The sequence below is a fragment of the Phalangium opilio genome, unplaced genomic scaffold (genome assembly GCF_054372755.1).
Source record: "Phalangium opilio isolate 3A_F unplaced genomic scaffold, DU_Popi_V2 ptg000113l_1, whole genome shotgun sequence".
In the NCBI taxonomy this organism is placed as follows: domain Eukaryota; kingdom Metazoa; phylum Arthropoda; class Arachnida; order Opiliones; family Phalangiidae; genus Phalangium; species Phalangium opilio.
The window spans coordinates 3,386,303-3,406,247 of record NW_028324209.1 but is presented as its reverse complement, the minus strand read 5'-3'; the positions used below and the strand labels follow the sequence as shown (position 1 = coordinate 3,406,247).

At 36.3% G+C, this 19,945-nt stretch overlaps 3 protein-coding genes, 1 long non-coding RNA gene and 1 other non-coding gene across 5 annotated transcripts; 2 read left to right on the top strand and 3 right to left on the bottom strand.

Annotated features, from left to right (window-relative positions):
* Positions 1 to 241: 241 nt before the first annotated feature.
* LOC149623370 (protein ILRUN) lies at positions 242 to 2,148 on the top strand. The gene is made up of 5 exons (XM_089852417.1): positions 242 to 550; positions 755 to 1,107; positions 1,178 to 1,321; positions 1,400 to 1,569; positions 1,651 to 2,148. Exons 1-5 carry the CDS (start codon positions 387 to 389, stop codon positions 1,714 to 1,716), a joined length of 897 nt encoding a protein of 298 aa, XP_089708543.1. The 5' UTR covers positions 242 to 386; the 3' UTR covers positions 1,717 to 2,148.
* A 184-nt stretch (positions 2,149 to 2,332) lies between these two features.
* Positions 2,333 to 4,628, bottom strand: LOC149623369 (uncharacterized). The gene is made up of 4 exons (XM_089852418.1): positions 4,608 to 4,628; positions 4,130 to 4,417; positions 3,038 to 3,147; positions 2,333 to 2,551 (listed from the first exon to the last, which is right to left on the bottom strand). The coding sequence occupies exons 2-3, from the start codon at positions 4,380 to 4,382 to the stop codon at positions 3,041 to 3,043; spliced, it is 360 nt and encodes a 119-aa protein (XP_089708544.1). The 5' UTR covers positions 4,383 to 4,417; positions 4,608 to 4,628; the 3' UTR covers positions 2,333 to 2,551; positions 3,038 to 3,040.
* A 4,249-nt stretch (positions 4,629 to 8,877) lies between these two features.
* On the bottom strand, positions 8,878 to 8,994 carry TRNAL-CAA (transfer RNA leucine (anticodon CAA)). Its single transcript has 2 exons — positions 8,957 to 8,994; positions 8,878 to 8,923 (listed from the first exon to the last, which is right to left on the bottom strand). It is a non-coding gene; the product is annotated as a tRNA-Leu (tRNA).
* A 331-nt stretch (positions 8,995 to 9,325) lies between these two features.
* msps (msps cytoskeleton-associated protein 5) lies at positions 9,326 to 18,444 on the top strand. The gene is made up of 23 exons (XM_089853171.1): positions 9,326 to 9,484; positions 10,243 to 10,311; positions 10,383 to 10,576; positions 10,650 to 10,856; positions 10,921 to 11,219; positions 11,282 to 11,502; positions 11,565 to 11,759; positions 11,815 to 11,979; positions 12,051 to 12,623; positions 12,700 to 13,073; positions 13,138 to 13,470; positions 13,536 to 13,824; positions 13,888 to 14,376; positions 14,441 to 14,722; positions 14,784 to 14,987; positions 15,047 to 15,786; positions 15,858 to 16,167; positions 16,233 to 16,496; positions 16,553 to 16,741; positions 16,805 to 16,981; positions 17,267 to 17,362; positions 17,433 to 17,780; positions 17,853 to 18,444. The coding sequence occupies exons 2-23, from the start codon at positions 10,255 to 10,257 to the stop codon at positions 18,012 to 18,014; spliced, it is 6,168 nt and encodes a 2,055-aa protein (XP_089709297.1). The 5' UTR covers positions 9,326 to 9,484; positions 10,243 to 10,254; the 3' UTR covers positions 18,015 to 18,444.
* Positions 18,040 to 19,676, bottom strand: LOC149623366 (uncharacterized). Its single transcript, XR_016374900.1, has 2 exons — positions 18,843 to 19,676; positions 18,040 to 18,745 (listed from the first exon to the last, which is right to left on the bottom strand). It is a non-coding gene; the product is annotated as an uncharacterized LOC149623366 (long non-coding RNA).
* Positions 19,677 to 19,945: the final 269 nt, after the last annotated feature.

Sequence of the window (19,945 nt, the reverse complement as noted above, 5' to 3'; positions counted from 1 at the left end):
TGGAAACGTTGATTATAAGTTGCAGTCGGTATTTCTCCGTAATATTCGTTCGCCATTTTACTATCCTGAAAAAGTGCAACTTTGTTCGGGTGATATTTTAGAAAACTCAAATTAGGCGGGAAACAATACCACGTGCTAACGTCAATTTTGATTGGCTGAGATAGTAAAATTTCGCTAGATGGAAACACTAAGCAGAAATGACGTAATCGACCCAATTTCATTCAGTGTGACGTCACGATTACGTGTTCCGCATATTTTCTAACATGGCGGAGTTTCTTCTAATGCGTGGCTGTGAATTTTTTGGTAGAGTTTGCAATTAGTTTTAATCGGTAAAAAGTTAATATATTTTGCGGGAATCGATTGTTTAATGCAGTTTAAGTAAAGAAATGTCTACAATGGATGTTGACAACGATATTGACGGGACACTTTTACAGCAATTTAGCTGTTTAGGTACAACAGATAGGGATGTGTTGATTAATCAGTTTCAGAAATTGCTCGGTAATCAGCTCAACGCGACAGATTGCGCCTTTTTTCTTGACATGAATAATTGGTACGTTTTTAGCGCATTCTTTCTCAAATTAAGGGATTTGTAAAGCTTAATTGGTACTAGTCCATCTGTTAATGATACCTTAAGATGTAAACAAACCGTTAAGCCTTGGTCATATTAGGCCATGATTATGATGATTGGAACTTTCATGGCCACTGGCTTCACTTACTTTGATGTATATATAACTAATTACTTAATGTCCAACAGGAATTTACAAGCGGCTATTTGTTCTTATTTCGACTTTGAGGCGTCAAAAGAAAATCTTCCTTCTATGTCATTTTTAAAAGACGTGACAATCGGAGAAGGGGAAGCCGTTCCTCCCAACACAAAATTTATCAAAACTTGGAGGATACAAAATTCTGGAGAATCCTCATGGCCTCCTGGATGTTCACTAAAATTCACTAACGGAGACCAGCTTACTCATCAGGACAGTGTAATGGTTGATCAGTTACCCGCCCATGATTGTTGCGACGTCTCTGTGGAAATGAATAGTCCCTCCACTCCAGGTATTTATCAAGGGCAATGGAGGATGAGTACAGCCACTGGCCAACTATTTGGAGGTATTTAAACTATTTTCTTGTCATTTAAAGTGGTATTAAACGGAAATTTGCGTGTTTTTTGCGAGTTTAGAAGTTATTTGGGTGATAGTTACTGTAGCGGAAGGAGGATTATTAGCTGTGACGCAACAAATGGAAGCATTTCATCAATTAGGATCTCCTAGAACACAAATGGAAGAAACAGAATATCATTTAAATCCTTTTGCTACATGCAATGGTGTGTAATATATAATAATTACTCTTTATTTGATGATAATTTTAAAATTTTTAGAGAATTCTAATTCTTCTCTTTCAGGGAGTGCCATGACTAGGCACGTTTCAAATGTGATTGCCATCCCAATGCCGGCTGTTCAAACGAGTTCCCAAAGTGCCACTAATAGTGCCCCATTGGGCTCACCAACATTAATTCCCACTTCTCAAGAAATGGGAATCACGCAACCCCCAGCCTCCTCTTCCTATCCCAACGTAAGTCAAATACTTTTCCTTCCTTCTTTCTAGTTCAAGTTTTTAGAATTAATTTTATTTAATTTGTTAACAACAATTTAGGAAAGTTGTTTAACGTGGAATTTAAGTCAAACTCAAAGAAATGGTAAATGGAAAAATGATTGCTAAAATACCTTCTCTCAAGATTCTCCTTTTTTTTGTGAACCCATTAATCTTCATTTTTTTTTTTTTTTTTAATTACAAATTTTATAATATACAAAATTATTTTGTGAATTACCATTTTTTTATTCACAAATCACCGATGATTGATTAAAAAAAAAAATGAAAATCATTATTTACTATAATTCTAATATTTTTGTCAAGAATATTTGAGAAAAACAAATTATATTTAATCAGGACTTCTCTGGGATTGTTAATTTTATCAATATTTTCCTAGTTTTTGAGTTACTTTTTTATGCAAATGAAAATTTAATTAAAAAACAAAAAAAAATACTAATAATTAATTTCTTTTAATTAATTGCCTACTTGTCATGATGGTATAAAATACTTGATTAAATGAGTGTATGATTGTAAATAAAAATCAAAAGTATGGCTGTTGAATTCTAAGGTATTTCTTAATTCCAAAAATTGAAGTAACTTTTCTACCTTTATGTTCAACCCCCCAATGAATTTCACGCCATTTTGGTAGAAGTTTCATTGCTCCAGTAGCCACTAGCCAGTAGGATCCTTTAAAAATAGGCCTAAAATAGTTGATAGTGGGAATGTGAACTAAATCATTTAGTCCTTTTAAAAGTTATCATTTTTATTTCAAGACAATTACGCGTTTATAATCTACAGTCGTGAACATCGAAAAAAATTAAGCCCAAGGCTTAAGATCTTGAGCAAGTTTGCGCGATATTTACGAGAGTTTCTTCATTAATTTTTTTAATTAATCTACAAAAATCATTTATAATTCGCGTTTAATATCATCGTATATGTGGTATTTCGTTTAAACTCGGAGTTTCTGCAAATAAATGTAAGTCAAACTCATTTAAATATTTATTCTGAACCCTAAATTACTAATAACCCTTAAGCCTTGTCTGAATACAGTAATTAATTCTATTTAAAGTTCTAATCTAATGAACCTTTTTTTAATAACTCAAACAACTAACTTATTTCCCATGCATTTATATTGCGTATTGTATTTGTTTTGCGACGTTTTATTTCATTTTTATGCCTAAGCTGGATCAAAGAGAGACGAGTGGGGGGCGCATGCATTAAAACAAAAAACATTTTATCATCATAGCCGAGGCTTAGTGGATATAGGTTATAAAAATATACTTAGGCATATATAATCCATATAGAAACGGCATAAAAATTGGAATGCAATTGTTTATAGGGCTCGGATTATGGGAATAAACTCTAAAAGTGCCCATTCGTGACTTGGTTTTAAAAATAAATCGCGAAATAAAACTAGCCTTAGGTCATAGGTCAAAAAATGTATACTGACCATTCACCTCCTTCGTCCACTGACCCTCATTTTTTGTTTCATCGCTGAAATCAGATCAGAGTTGCTATTTTTATAATTCATCATATATTCGGGCAAATCCACTCCCAGTGCTGAAACGTTAATTAATTATTAATTAGTCTCTAATAAGTATCGAAATCAAACTTAAATTCCTAGAAAACTAGGCCTATATAAAAATACGAAACGATCCCCTTATATTTCGAGTGTTTTTCAAGGTGTTAAAGAGATGGTACGTCCGAGAGCTTTATTAGAAAGTTAACTTTATCGCTGATTCGTAGGTTTATAACTGAAGCTAGAACAAGTAGTAGCTTAGATTATAGAGGGTACTTCGTCAAACATTTAATTGATTAGCTTAGGGAAGGACTACTTTATATAACAGGGTTTGAATTAAAAGGATTTAGGCGAACTGGAGGAGGGGAACTAGTCAATTAGTATAGAGCGGGAGAGAGAGAGAGGGAGATGGGGAACTGAAAAGACAAATATTCGCGCACGCCGTGCACTATACCCTCCAATGAGTAACAGGTGTTCGTTTGGGCTGCTTTATACTTTGAAATAGAGAATAGAAAAGGGAAGAGGTTGATGAATAGATTTCAAGTCTTGACAATTAGGAATTAGGGTATGGAAGGTCGTTTCATCTTGATTGGATCTCTTGATTAGGGTGACAAAATCATGCATAGTTAAACATCTCTTCAAGGTAACGCGTTTGCGAACAAATAAATTGGTTTAGACTATATAGGTTTTAATCGATTGATTTAGTGCGTGAAAGGGTTATTTTTATGAGCTATATTGACACGATTTTATGTAGCGGAAGAAAATTTTGCGTCTTGAACTGACAGTCTTGTATTAAACTTAGAAATAAAGAGAGTATTACTAGAGCCTTCAAAACGTAACACCGGACACAGTGAACTATGGGGAATACATTTTATTTACTTCCTCCCACTCGCCTAAATTTAAATAACGCTGAAATTAAATTTAGAATGACCTTAATATACTAGAATCGTAACGATCCCCTTTATCGTGCATACTGTGGAATATTTTCCAATTCAAAATTTTGAGTGTTAAAGTTCAAATTACCGGATCTTTTGGAAGCCATCATAGCGGGCCACGGAAGCTGTCGTCTTGGGAAAACTACATCTGGCGTAATTACGTATTCGGTTCCGTGAAATCTAGCCACCAAAGGATATTCGTCGACAGGATTGTTGTTGTCCATCATCCTAGTTTGCGGTACCTGTCTGTCTTCGAAAGCCGCGAAACCATCGGCTTCACTCAAAACTACGCCACCCAAAACGGCCACGCTCAAAACGAAAGGTAACAGAGAAGGACTCATTTCAACTCTTGGGATTTCTTGCTTAATAATTTGACCTGTAAGTAGAGAAATTTCGATATTTTGAGCAACGCGAAACATTTGAGAGATATTGGGGAAATGGCGTCTCAGGACATATAGGGTTTATACAAATTCGGAAATATTAAGTTTAAAAATCAAAATATGGATAATGGAAATTTACCAGCTAGTCAAGAAAACCTGGGAATATTATGGAATTAAATTACTGACAATAATATCGGTTAAATTCAGGGAAATGCAACGTAGTCACTTGCATTTGGAAATCGGTTTTGCAAAAGTTGTACGGTACGAATCCTGTTTAATTGTGAAGTACAATCTCTCTTTAAAAATCTTGAATAACGTTCCCATCTATCAAGTGATTATGTTGAATTTAAAGTGTGGCGCGCGTGATTAATTTAGACAATATTGACGTCTAGACTCTCATTATGTCTATAGACTAGAGGCAAAGTTTGAAACTATAACAATGTAATGGGAAGGCGATCCTATACTGCAATTTGTAATCCAAAGAAATATCAGTTTAGCTTTCGAAAAAGGAACTTGATATTTGTTTAGTTATCGAAATTATCAGTTGAACAAGTTACGTTCAAACAAAGTGTTCTAAGCTACGCGTTTTCCCACTTTTCTTTCTACCCCTTTTCTCTCATTATTAGATTTGTTTCTTTGACTTTTGGGATTCGCGCTCTTTAAGAAGGGGAGAGGTCAATTTTCAAAGGGCATTCCGCTCCTAGCATTTCCTCTTTATAACTTCCTTTTACGTCTTCCGAGTTCTTTTGATGTTGGAAATTTACTTTGGCGTAAATTATATCCTTAGAAATACAAGCTGATGCTTCGTTAGACGATGCTTAACCTTATTAAGGGGACTCTGAGAGATTATTTAATTAGCATATTCTGGTTGTTATTCTAGGAAAACGTGTCAAAAAAATTAATATTTTAATTTAATTTATCCTAATATTAATGTAGGGTTCTTTAGCTTCTAGTATTTTATTTTCTCGTGCATAGAAGTTGCGTCTAAAACAACTTCTCGAGATAATTCGCGTGTCTTCTTTTTTTAGATGAAAATTCTACATCTAATATATGCAAATTATATCTAGTTTTAGGATTGGTTTTAATATTAGATTAAATTTAAAGGGATTCAGTTTGGAAAAATACAGAGTAATTTTTAACACGTTTTAACTGAATAATTTAAGTATAGTCTCTGTTTTAGGAAATCGTGTATTATCTTCAATATTTTACAAAGTTCCATGCACTTGGATTTATTTAGATAATTCATAGTTTTTTTTAACTTTTTCGAATCTAAAAGCGCCCGCAGAAAGTTTTTGCCTGATCGGTATAGCCCATTCACGGTTTAGCGGGAAACTCACCATATAGGGGCAAACGTCCCCGTGTTATTTCTACGAGCGCCTGTAGAAGTGTTTTTCCCTCTGTGCATATTTTTACGCAAAGGATTTCTCTACAAAAAGCTTGCAATTTCCAGCCAAAAACTAACTTTAACTTTGAAAAGTTAAGGAAACTTACCTTTTATGTTCTGAATAAGTTTGAAATTGGTGATTCGAGCTCGGTAGACTCGCGTTACTAATACTGAACTAATTTCTGCAGTTTAAATCAAAACTTTTGGATTCTCGCTCTTGGTTTAACGCAACTTCTCTCTTGGATTCCCAGATTACGGAATAGATTTCGATAACTCTCGCACTCTGGCTTTATCTACCAAACATTTGGCGCCCTTTTCTGCCCGCTTTTTCAATGGATGCTATACGCGCCACCGTATTAGGCTTCCTATTGGTCCAATCTTTTCCACGAAGGGGCGGGTACTAAGGAACGTTGAGTTCCTTCCAGCTTCCCGCCTTTTTACATCCTTCCTTAAAGTTCCTTCCTGAATAGAAACGAATTGTGTAGGCATATAGAATAGATAGAATAAATAACATCAGTGAGAAATCATAAAAACTGGCGCGGTTTTTTTTTTCTTGGAGGGTTAAGTCTTTTTTTTTTCGAGCCTTTTTCTTTCGGATTTAGGTTAAGAACCAGTTAAGCCTAACCTTGAGGATTGCGCTTTCCGGAGGAACGAGCTTTGCTAAGGAAATACGTTTAGCGCGTTGGTTATTTTGTAGAAGTTTTAGACGTAATCCGGATTTTATTAGTTTTTATCCAGTTTGGACGGACATGTTTAAGTTTTTCATAAGTCGGAAGTTTTAAACCCATTCCTCTCATTTTTGGCGCGTGAGATTTTCGCGCTCAAATAATTCGATTGAGTGTTTCGCCGATACTCTTTCTCTGTATTTTAAGGCCCTCGTATTTGAAATTACCATTTGTCAACCCAAAAACCATGGATGCTAGATATAATGACATAAAGTTGCGTAGTTCTTGGCGGGAAAAGATAACGCGCCCGACATTTGCGTATAATGTAGGGATCACATCTTCTTGGAATAGTTTTTGAATAACCCTTCCCTCGAGTAATGGCAGATGTCCGGATTTGACAGTATTAGGAACTATTACCTAAAAAGAAAGTGTGTCAGTGCCTCGTATCTTTATGTAAAGATATTGTCAAAAATATCTAGAGGTGTCTTTTCACTCCTACACAAATTTCTGGTCTATTCTGTGTAATTTCCCATAGCTTATGCACGCTCCAAATAATTTAGCTACAGGTGAATCATTCTAGATAATGAACTTTTAATATCGGCTAAAGTTCATCTCATTTATATAAATTATGAGTATTATAGTGTCTTATGTAGTGAAGAATTCTAGCCATGAGATGAACTTCAAGTTAGTTTAATTATAACTATATATCGACGTCACATCATCCACGATCGGTTTCCCAATATTTGGGAGTTCTTTGGACTTTGGAAACGTAAACCTTTTCGGATAATTTAATTCGTAGAAATTTATATGACTTTATTTATCAAACTTTCCCATCATTGAACATTTAAAGGATGAATGAAATATAATATTTCCACAATTTCAATCGGTTTTTAAAATATTACGACTTTGATTTTCAATCATTTGTGACACAAGAAGTATATATACTTCTCATCGAGAAAAGTGTGCCACAAATCTGGGTAATTGTAATACGATTCTTCCCAACATCATTTTACAATTGGAGCATGGTTACTAAACCGAATCATATACGCGATAAATACTTCCCTTATCATTAATCTATTAGCACTTAAATATTTACCATGGCGAGCTTGTGAATTTTTGCCCCACGTCAAGATGAGGTTTGTGGGTTGAGGATTTAGTACAAATGCACTCCACGGTGCCATGCCCATCTGAAGTTTGATGAGGGCAGGAGAGCTAATAAAAAGGAGCATGAGCCTGGGTAGAATCATGTTACATAACTCAAGTATTAAGAGGATACAGAGTGTCATCCTTCTTCTATTACCACCTTCTGGTAACACGTATTTCACTCTCCCTTTTGAGACACAATCAAGAGAATATTAATAATAATATTTAGGGGTTTTTACGACTAAGGATAATAAAATATTTTACGATGTGTATTATGATTACAGTTATTAACCCGGTTTCAGACCTGTATATATATTTTTTGCGCTTTGACCATGTTTGACCCTCGTATATTAATGGTCATCCAAAAATCGCCTTATTTTTAGCCGGAAACCAATGAAATTCGTCCTTACTAAGAACTAAAACGAATCCTCACTCATTTCAGAGCGCTATTACAATCAAGCCAAAGCCTTATCTATTAATTGTAATACATTATTATCTATAGAACACTCCGACTGATACAACTTATCTTTATCTAACACTCCCAGTTAATCCTAAGTCCCACCAATTTCTCTATCCCTTCCGGTCCACTAAGTGGGGAAAATCCGACTCTAAGAAAGTGGCTTATCGTTGCTCTAAGTTTTATTTTAATTAATGCAAATGGTACACTACAGAAGAGGCTAGGAGGAGAAAACTTTAGCGCAATTTCGTCGTTTATTATTCACGAGAAATTTTTTAAAAGTTAGGCTTATGATTAGTCCCTATCAACTCTCTCACTCTCTGTGGTCTTATAAACTAGAATTCCAACACGTCAGCTTTATCATTTTTCGGAGTGTGCGAAAACTAGAATTCATGAATATTTAACAGCGCGCCAAACTAGTGCTCCTTGTCTCAACTCTGACAGTTGTGGTATCAGCCATTTTTATATTATTAGATTTCTCGGACACCGTCCAAACTTCAAATCGAATCCAAGTTTTGAACTTATTTTGTAGTCTATATATTTATAAGTAGGCCAATATTATATCTTTCAAACGTACAATGTAACCTTGGAAGGTAACATAAAGCTTAGACTTTCTTTTCCCGCCCAAGTTTGAATTTGGCGCAAATATTTTTTAACGTCACTCGCGCCGTTTTTATTATTGATTTTTTTATATTATTTATAAAAGAATTAAGTATTTAAAACCAAAATGATCCTTTAAATTTTGATTACAAAAACTTATGAGGTTCAATATGGATTAAATTAACTTTAATTTCCAAAAATGATATTTGTCAGAAGTGGGATTCGAACCCACGCCTTCATACGAAGACCAGAATTCACAGCCGTTAACTACGGTAAGGGTATATCCCTTGAGTCTGGCGCCTTAGACCGCTCGGCCATCCTGACATGTATAAACGAGGCGAAAATTATATATATATACAGTAGTATAGAAAAGTAACATAAGTTAAAAATTAAAGCCATAAACGTGCGCTAACCATTACGCTAACCATTTTTCATCCATGCGCTAACGGTCGTACATCGTTCCTGAAAAATATTACAAAAAATTTAAACAAATTAAAGCAAAAAATCTCGCATTAAAAGACTTTGTTTAAAAAACCTAATTTCTTATCTACTTTAAATCTTATTACGTAAAATGATCTAAGTTTTCAAGCTTAAATAAAACACTAAATTTGAAATTTAATTCGATGCCGTGATTGGCTTAAAAAATCGGCCCGCCTGAAAATCGACCAATGAGACTGCTCTATACCCAACAAACAGAATTATTTGGTTGTTCGGTTAGAAATGTCGCTCCTTTTCAAGTCATTGTGAAGGTGAATTATTCAGAGACGGTTTAGTTAAAAATTAGTTTTATAACGGTTCGAAATCAAGTAAACTGGTAAGAATAATATTTCCGTAATTATTTTCCATAGAGCAACCTCTATAAATAGTAGATAAGGTCTTTAAATTCAAAAGCACTGTAAGCCTTGGTCAATGTCACTGAAATTGGCAAAGGCCGGACAAATGTAAATTTCAGTTGTAGGTAGTGATATGAGAAGTTAAGAAATCAATAGACCTACGCGAAAGAAATACTGCCTACGTTTCTGTAATAGTGTAAACGTAACGTTGGGACATTTCGATGAGTCAATGTTGTTATTTAAGGTTAAATGTAAGCAAAGATAGCTTATTGAAACCGCCCTGTTTTAAGTTTTAGTGATGACAAGAACAAGATTAGTTGTGATTTATCATTTAATTATTGTTATGATCGCTTCATTATTACTTAATTAGTAGTTTCAAATCTATTGAGAGTGACTGAAACTTGCCGCTACATTTAATTGCAAAGCATATTTAGCTTCAGGAAGCCAGTTCTTTTATTTTATGTGTCACACCCTGTAATGTGTGTAAGTGCCAAAGTGGTGAAACCTCATGCGCTTAAAATAACAATAACACTGAAATATAATAGGCCTCTAGAAGAATAAATTACTCATTGTTTAGTCAAGCATAATATATTTCCTTTTGGTTTTGAGTTACATGTAAATTAGCTAGGTATCAAGTGTTATTATGTTAACCTACTGACTGTAACTCCCTGAAGGCCTACCACTTAGTGCCACTTGGTTAAGTGATGTAATTGAGCTTGTCGTGCATGTTCTTTTAAAGTGATTGTAAATCATGGATGAAGAAACAGAGTTCACAAAATTACCAACAGAAGAAAAATGTGTTCACAAAGTTAGTGTGAATTTGTTACGGATTAATTTAAACTATTAGGAAGAGAGGGGAGATTAAAACTATATTTATAGCTCTGGAAAGCCAGAGTTGCTGGCTATGAGGAAGCCGCCAAACTTTTCCAATCGCAGACGGATGAAAAGAGTCCAGAATTTGGCAAATACTTGGGTCTTATCAAGAAATTTGTGCTTGACAGTAATGCTGCTGCCCAGGAGAAAGGTCTTGTGGCCACTTTAGCTTTTGTTGAAAATGCGTCTGTTGCTGGAAAGTAAGAATTCCATTGTTGGAAATGAAATATTTATTATTTCCCTTTCATATTTTGAAACCAACTTTACTCGTAGAACTGGTGGAGAAGTTATGGGGGGCTTGATAACTAAAGGTTTTAGTTCTTCTCGAACTAAGACTAAGGAATTAGCCATTGAAATTGCATTGATGTATGTTGAGATTGAAAGACACGAACTTGTTATGGATGAATTGATCAAAGGAATGGAGAATAAAAACCCTAAGATTGTTGTAGTTTGCGTTTATGTCTACAGAGAGGCGTTGAAGTAATATTTCTTTAGGGATAAAGTTGAGCCTGAACCAACTACGTTTAACCATGTATAATTTTAGGCAATTCGGCACATCTGTTGTCAATATCAAACCCATGCTCAAGCAAATCTCCAAACTATTAGAAGATCGTGATAAAAATGTCAGAGAGGAAACTAAATTGCTCGCAGTTGAAATTTATCGGTGGATTAAGGATGTTATTAGAACAGCTCTTCAAACATTAAAACCAGTTCAGTTATCAGAATTAGATGCGGAATTTGCTAAAGTAGCTAGTGAAAAAGCCGTACCCACTAGGTTTCTTCGATCGCAACAAGCCAAACAGGCTAAAATTCAAGAGGAAGAGGGAGATGATGAAGATGATGGTAAATTTCAGTTAGGAGTTAATTTTGGGACCAAGTTTGAACATGTTTGACATCGTGTTTAGGAGAGGATAACGGTGATGGTAACATCCCAGAAGCTGCGGATCCTTATGATCTCATTGATCCTGTTGATATCCTCGCTAAGCTTCCAAAAGATTTCTATGAACAATGTGAAGCCAAAAAGTGGCAGGAACGTAAAGCTGCTATGGAAACTGCTCTTGAATTGGCGTCTAATCCTAAACTAGAGAATGGGGATTATGGAGATCTTGTTAGAATATTGAAGAAGGTCAATTGTTAAAGTTTTAATTGTAGAAAAACTTGCTTATTTCAATTTTGTTTTGGTTTTAGGCAGTTGCGAAGGATAGTAATATCTTAGTTGTAGCATTAGCCGCGAAAGTTTTAGCTAATTTAGCCAATGGTTTGAGGAAGAAGTTTCATCCTTACGCCAACAGTGTCATTCAGACTGTCTTAGAAAAATTTAAAGAAAAGAAACAGAATGTTGTTATGGCTCTTCGTGAAGCTATTGATGCTAGTTACGCAGCTGTAAGTTTTGCGTAGGTATTAAGTAGTTTTTAGTTAATAAGAATATTTAATGTAGACCACGTTGGAAGCCATATTGGAAGATGTTCAAGGAGCTCTTGATAACAAAAACCCCCAAATTAAGGCGGAAACTGCCGCTTTTCTAACTAGAGTGTTTGCCAGAATGACACCCACTGTGTTAACCAAAAAATTGTTGAAACCTCTTTGTACCTCTCTACTTAAAGTAATTAATAATGTTCTTAAGTTTAAACCTTATTGGTAACTAGGTAAATTAATTTTTTTAAACCGTTTCAGACTTTAAATGATACAGACCCAATTGTTAGAGATAACAGTTCCGAAGCTATTGGAACTGCCATGAAGGTTGTTTCGGAGAAAATCATTCTCCCATTCCTACCCGATGTTGATGCTTTAAAAATGGCCAAAGTTAAAGAAAACTGTGAAAAAGCCGTCATCATTGCGCCCCAACCTCAATCTAAATCCGCCAAACCTAAAAGTGCTAAAGGTTCCAAGAAAGTTGTTAAAGAAGAAGCTCTAGATGAACAACCTCCTGAAGAAGTTAAACCCACTCCTAGAGCTAGAATCGTGTCTGCTCCAGCTGCGAAGAAATCTAATATCGCTGCTCCAGGAAGACAGAGGCCAATGTCAGCTGTTAAACCAGCTCCTCGGAATCAAAGTGCTGGACCAAAGAAAGGCGCGGCCAGAGCCCAAGCTGCTGAATCTCCAAAGGAAGCGGAGTTTCTTGAAAGAGAGTTGTCAGATGAAGAAGTTCAAATGCAAGCTGAAGAATTGTTTACTCCTGACGTCATCAATGGACTAACTAATACTAATTGGAAGGATAGGTTAGCGGCCATTGAAAAGTTTAATGAAGTAAGTATTGAGGGTTAATTATGGAAAGCTGTTAAGTTCTTGGGCCTTATTTTTTTTTTTTTTCCTAATCTTTCAGGTTGTCCAAGCTATGGACAAGTCGGCTATTCCGGCCCAAGTATTGGTTAAATTGCTTGCAAAAAAACCCGGTTTAAAAGATAATAACTTCCAAGTCTTAAAATTGCGTCTGGAAATATTAACCTACATTGCTGAAAATGGTCAAATTTCTCGTCACACTGTCACAGCTTGCATATCAGACCTAGTTGATAAAATTGGGGATTTGAAAAATGGGCAAGCTTCCATGGCTGCTATCACCGCTTTTGCTGAAGCCACAAATTTAGATTATATCAGCCAGGAAGTTTTACAGTTGGCTTTTGCTCAAAGAAACCCCAAAAATCAAGCCGAAGCCATCAATTGGATGGCTATTGCCATTAAAGAGTTTGGTTTTGGAGGGTAAGGTCGAATTACGTTTATTATACTGATAAAAAGAGGATTTATAAGGGTTTTTTTCTTATAGTTTAAATGTAAAGAGCTTGGTTGACTACACCAAAAAATGTTTTGCCGCTACAAATCCCGCAGTTCGTGGCTCCGCGATTAATTTATTATGCGCGATGTACATGTATATGGGAAGAACCCTAAGAACTTTATTCGAAGACGAGAAACCAGCGTTGTTACAACAAATTGATGCTGAATTGGCCAAAGTTCAAGATGTGAAACCACCGCTTCCAGTTAGGGGTCCCGCTGCTAAAGCCGCCACTGCCAGAGCAGCCGGTGCTTCAAATGAGAATTTATTAGAAGATGATACTAATGGTCCTTCCGCTGCCGATCTCATTCCTAGAACAGATATTAGGTTTGTTACTTTTAAAACAAGGGTCTTACAGTTCCAAGATTTCATTTGATTATTTTTGTTTGCAGTGGACAAATCACGGAATCTTTGATAACAGAGCTGGAAGACAAGAATTGGAAAATTCGAGCGGAAGCTTTGCAAAAAATTGCCAATATTCTTTCAGATGCCAAATTTATTTCACCTAACATTGGAGATCTGACTAACGCATTAAAATCGAGATTAACGGATTCCAATAAAAATATTGCTGTACAAGCATTGACTATTTGTCATCAACTTGGAACGTCACTCGGACCTCATTGTGTTAAACATATCAGGGCCACTGCGCCACAATTATTGGCATCTATTGGAGATAGCAAGGTAACTTATTAAATTTAATCACGGTTTAAGGCTTAATTCAACTTAACTCGTTTGGTTTTGAAGAACAATGTTAGAGCTGCTGGCTTAACCGCGCTGAATTGTTGGTTGGAAAATACCAACTTATGCTCGTTCTTCGAGTGCGAAATGATAAGCGACGCTCTAAAAACTGAAAACCCTTTCTTGAGGATTGAACTTCTAGGATGGTTAGCCGAAACCATGCCTAATGCTAAAGGTTTACCCAATGTCGAGTTAGCTCTCTGCATTCCGCATATCTATACTTGTCTCGAAGATCGTAACGCCGAAGTTAGGAAGAAAGCCCAAGATGTTCTCTTACCATTTATGATTAATTTGGGTTACGAAACAATGGCTAGAGGCGCTAGTAAACTCAAACCAGCTTCCAAGAGCACCGTTATGGCGCAGTTGGAGAAAGTTCGCCCTAATTTACCCGCCAAAGCCCCGCCTAAAGGGAAACAACAACCAGCGAGTGCGGCTGCTTCTAATAATGAAGAGCCCCAGAGAAATAAAATTCCAAGAAGTTCATCTAAGGGCAAAGTAAGTTGAATGGTTTTAAATTAAAATTAACTTGTTTTTATTTATATAAATTATGTTTTTACAGATTGCGTCAAAGATCGCGTCTCCCCCATCTGCTAAAAATGCCAAGAAAGATGATGATGGAGATGGTGGTGCCGCTTTGCTGGCTAATAATTTGAAAGATGGGCGTCATAGTGATGAAAAAAGCTTGAAAGTTTTGAAATGGAATTTCACAACACCCAGAGAAGAGTTTTATATTTTGTTAAAGGACCAAATGACAGCTGCTAATTGGGGAAAAGCCTTGATTGCTAATTGTTTCCATAATGATTTCAAGTTTCATATCAAAGCCATTGATACATTTGTTGAAGTGAGTGGTTTAAAATTAAAGTTTTGCGCTGCGCACAGGTTTAACATTAATCATTCTTCAGTGTTTAAACACGGATGTTGATGCCACCATCGCGAATGTTGATCTTATTTTGAAATGGTTCGCGCTAAGATTCTTCGACACCAACCCCAGTGTGGTTTTGAAAGGGTTGGAATACCTTCAGCAACTCTTTCCCATTCTTAATAGCAATGGTTACAAACTTCACGATTACGAAGCTTCTTCCTTCATCCCTTATATTGTTCTGAAAGTAATGAAACTCTTCATTTACGCCTTGACTGGTTTAACATTTTAAACTCAACGTTTCAGCTGGGTGACCCCAAAGACACTGTTAGAAAAGGCGTCAGAGACATTCTCACGCAAACGTTTCACGTCTATCCCGCTAGTAAAGTTTTCAACTACCTAATGCAGGGATTGGCTTCTAAAAATTCTCGCCAACGAGCGGAATGTTTGGAAGTTCTAGGTTCCATGTTTGAAATCTTTGGCATTTCCGTTTGCCAACCTTCACCCACCGTTTCCTTGAAAGAGGTTGCGAAACAAATCTCTGACCGTGACAACGGTGTGCGAACGGCCGCTCTCAACTGTATCGTTCAAGTTTATTATCAAGAGGGAGAGAAAGTGTACAAATACATTGGGCAACTACAAGACAAAGAAAATAGTTTGCTGGAAGAAAGGATTAAAAGGTCAGCCAAAACGAGACCACCACCCGCTATGGCTTCCGTCGCGCCTCTTTCGCGATTGGACAATCATAATACGAGCGGTGGAAGTCCAGGCGGTTTCAGGGGAAGTCCAGCCAGTCATCAACAGGTTCAACAGCAACAAACGCCTCAAACTCCGGCGCACGATAATCAGCCTGAACTGCAAATGAGAACTATTACTAGGCCTCGCAGTGTTCGACCTCGTTCGACTGGACCATTACAACTCCAAGTTGATGATATTGAGCAAATGTATGGGAGGGAACAAGCCACGGAGAAGAGGGTGCCGGAACCCGTTGATGTTAATGCTGATGAGATATTAAATCTTCCCGATATTCAACTTCCTCGAACCAGGTTATTTCATTTTTCTTAACATTAAGGTTGTAAGTAACTGGACTTGAAATATTAAATGTACTATGTTTTAGAATGAGACCAGCGGCGTCGGCTGTTACGCTACTTAACAGTTCCTCGGGAGCTAACATGGCTCTCAATTTGGTGATGGCGCAATTGGCTTCCCAAGACATTCCCGTAGTTGTAGAAGCTTTTGTACAAGTTTCGGAGGTGCTAAGGCAAGAGGACAAAGCCGAAATGGCTCTCAGCAGTCGTGTAGACCAAATTTTATTAATGGGTGCTATGCAATATCGGCTAGCGCATAATAAACACATGGCTGATGAAAATGTCTGCAAAGCTGATGTTGTTAAACTCTTCAGATGCGTTACCTTGACTCTTACAACTGTAAGTCGAATGTTTCTTGGCCAAGTTCGTAATATAATGGTGAGCGCTAATAAATGTCTTTTTAGCTCTTTGACCACCCGAAATTGGCTAGACTAGCGAGTCGAGATGTTATTCGCGACTTGATCCCGCATCTATTGACTGTTATCCTTGATACTCGTTTAAATGAATTAGCCGAAGGACCGATGGTGGTCAAATCTATCAACATTCTAGTCATCAGGATACTTCAAAAGTCAAATCCTACGCACACAATGAGCGCTCTGATTAAATTACTTCACGAATGCGTTGGAAATGTTACCGCTACTGAACGTTACACCGAACTTATCATGAAAGTAAGGTTTTTCTTTCGATTGTTTCGAATCAATTTAATCGTTTTCCTTTTTTTCAGTGTTTATGGAAAATGTTACGTCTTATAAATCTGTATATTAACGAGTTAAACATTGATAGAATTCTTCTCGATTGCCATGTCTTTTTGAAATCGTATCCTTCGAGTTTTTGGAAAGAAAAATCGTCCGATGTTCCCTTACGTACGATTAAAACGACCTTGTACCATTTAGTGAATGTTAAAGGAGAAGATGTAAGACATTTGAATGGTTTTAGACAGTTTACGTAATCATTAAGGTAATTAAAATTCTTTCAGGTTAATAAACACTTAACCCTTATTCCAAATCTCCAAGAATCTGACTTGCATATATACTTAAACCGCATGATTAACGTTGATAAAGAAAAAGGGGAAGGTGGACATCGTCATAGAAGCAATCGCGGTGGTCATCGTTCGACAAATTTGGAGAGCCCTGAAGGACTTGATATGAAAAGAGTATTGTATTAGTTTTTTTGATAAATTTAATTTACAGTTAGTTTAGGCTATTACAAATAATAATTTTTAATTTTTTATAAAGTTTCAAAATTTTTCGTGTAAAATGTTTTTACTTTTATATGACGAGAACGAATAAATTTTCTTTTAAAACACTAACAATTTTTAACATTTTTAATTTGGATTTTGATCATTTTCTCGCGTTTCAAATTACCCTCTTATTAATTTAATAGCTGGGCATTAAACTAAATTAAAATTAACCTTAATTTAATAATTTTTTACATTTAGAATAAGGCTAGCCCATTGAGACATCTACCACGAAATAGCCATGACGCTTTAGCCGAGATTTTTAAGAAAATTGGTGATAAAGAGCATACGAAAGAGGTTAGTTAGTTAGTTTTAATTAAAAGTTTAATTAATTAATTAATCTAATTATATAAAAATGTCTCCAAAGGGTCTGTTAGAACTATTTGAATTCCAACAAGGTCATCCCGAAGCCGATATTGAACCCTTTTTGCAAAGGTCTTCGGAATTCTTCCAGAATTATATCAGAAGGGGACTAAGTAATATCGCTCAGGAGAAGAATACCGGTGGATCTGATACGAAACGACATAGCGGTGGTGCTACAAATACGGAATATAAGTTCTCGAAGGAAATAACTTTCTCCAAAATAACGCACGGAAGTACTGAAGTTGAAGGATCCGCGGCTGGCTTGAAAATTCCATCGATTGACGCTACACCTTTGGATTGTTTGGAATATCTTAAAGCTTTCGCTGCTCAGCTACAATTAGACGGAACCAAAGTAATTTTAAAAGATCATTCAATTGGCCAAGGCTTAAGGGTTTATATCATTTCTTTCTTTTTTTTTTAACAGTATACGGATCCTAGTTACATTCAACAATTCATGGCGGAAATAAAGTCGAGCGGAAAAGAAGAGGTTGATTACAAAAAGAATTTGGAAAGTGACGTTAAACAGTACGAGGAGTTGAAAAAAATGTTCGAAAAAGATATGGGAATGGTGGGAATTACTCATTAGAATCGCTAAGAATACTGAATATATCTTTGTAGAAAAACTTTCTCCGCTTAAATTAATAAAGAGTGGGTTTAAAAATATTTTCTGAATAAATCCCACGCTTGCGCAAAACCCATTCCATAATTATTGACCACGTGTTTTGCGAGATTAATTTATTTCTTTCTTTCTTTGTTTGTTTGTTTTTTTTTTTATTTATTTTGTTCTAGCTAGTTTACGTATAACAAAAGTAGTTAATTTGAACTCTTTTCGATCGTTATCACATCTAGAAGAAAATTTTAATTTTAGTTTTTTTTTCAATTTTTTGTTTTTAACTTCTTCAGAAAAGAATCTTTAAGGCCTAATAAATGTAACAAGTATTAGTAGATAATGTAAATATTGTATTACCATTGCTAAAAATAATAAAAATTTCTCTAATGTGAAGTTAAAATGTCAATTTACGGGATAAATCACGTAAATAACTCTTTTTTTCTTGTTTTGCTGAGTTTTTCGTTTTAGTCTGCTTTACTGAGTAACCAATCAGATGCCCGTTGCGTCAATACATGTCTAATGTTGCATGAGAAGTGGTGGGCAAATCGCGAATGATGTTGTAGTCTACCAAGCCGGGGGGGGGGGGGAATTCGGTGAATGATGGAAAAATTCGCGAATTTGAACAGTACCACTGTGCATGAGTTCAAGCATTTGCCGGACGTCAGTAGGTATGTCTAACGCATGAAGAACTGTGGTTCGTTACGATCCTGTTGAAAATAATTGAAATGATCTACTTGTATTCACCAAAAAGGATTAAGCTACCCGCCAAAAAAATCTGTAAGTTTATTTTTCATTTTAAGATACTTGTAAAAGGGTTCCATTGTCCAATGCCCATTCTGTAATTAAGGCGGGAAAACTCTAGTTAAGTTCGATCCACGCTTTCTTCTACGATCTACATGTGGCCATTAGAGCCCAAGCACTTTAATTTAAAAAAACTGGACACTGGCCACTAAAAATTGTTAATCTTTGCATATTTTTAATTAATGAAGTGGCCACAAGGGTAGTCATAAGTTTATCATGCCTCTAAGTAGAGAAATGGCTGCTACTCCTATGGCAATAGAGCTATTTCAGTGGGGGAAAAATTTCGTCTGCTACGAAAATTGGGCCTGCCTTTGAGTGTAGGGCGGCCATTTTATGAGGGTTTTCTCTATGGGCAAATAGCCTTGGTGACGTAGCCATTACCCCCTCTGAAATAGCTCTATAGTGTTTGTCCGGCTCCATTTAATGAAACCATATACTCTCTCCGTATCATTTATCACCTCAACTTCAATACAAAATTGTACTGCCTAGCCTAGCGTTTCTTTTATCTCTTTTAGAATGTTTCAGGACTGAAACCGCCTCTATCTCACGAGAGAGAGAGCGCGAGAGGGGGGATTTTAGGGTTGCTTAAAGGGGCTAACCGGCGCTGTTGGGGTGAAGTCCGCCCTTAGTTCAGGGAGAAAACATCCAGCTCTTTGGCCATAAGGAATGGCGCCACCGTCGCGGTGGGCGGGTAAGCAATATGTTAACCAACAGTTTGACCCCCCCTTCACCCCAACAGCTCCGGCCAGCCCCTTTAAGTAAAATTCGTACCCCCCCCCCCTCTATACGAAACGTAAAAATCTCCTTTATTCCATTGGATGATTTTTTTCATGTGACCCATTTAGTAATCGTCTCGATCGCTTGGTGGCTGCACCGCGACAGAAATTTCAAAATTTTCTCTCTTCTGACGTCACAGTAGCCTGCGGAAGATGCCCATTTGTAACCCATATTTGTGTACTTAGAGGCATGATAAACTTATGGGGGAGTAGATCCTCATCAAGCATTTAATTTTTGAACTGGTCTGGGTAATTTTTAAAGTGGACATTTGTCCAGGGCCTATTTTTCAGCCTGTATGAACCCTTAAAAATATATAAATCAAAATACAA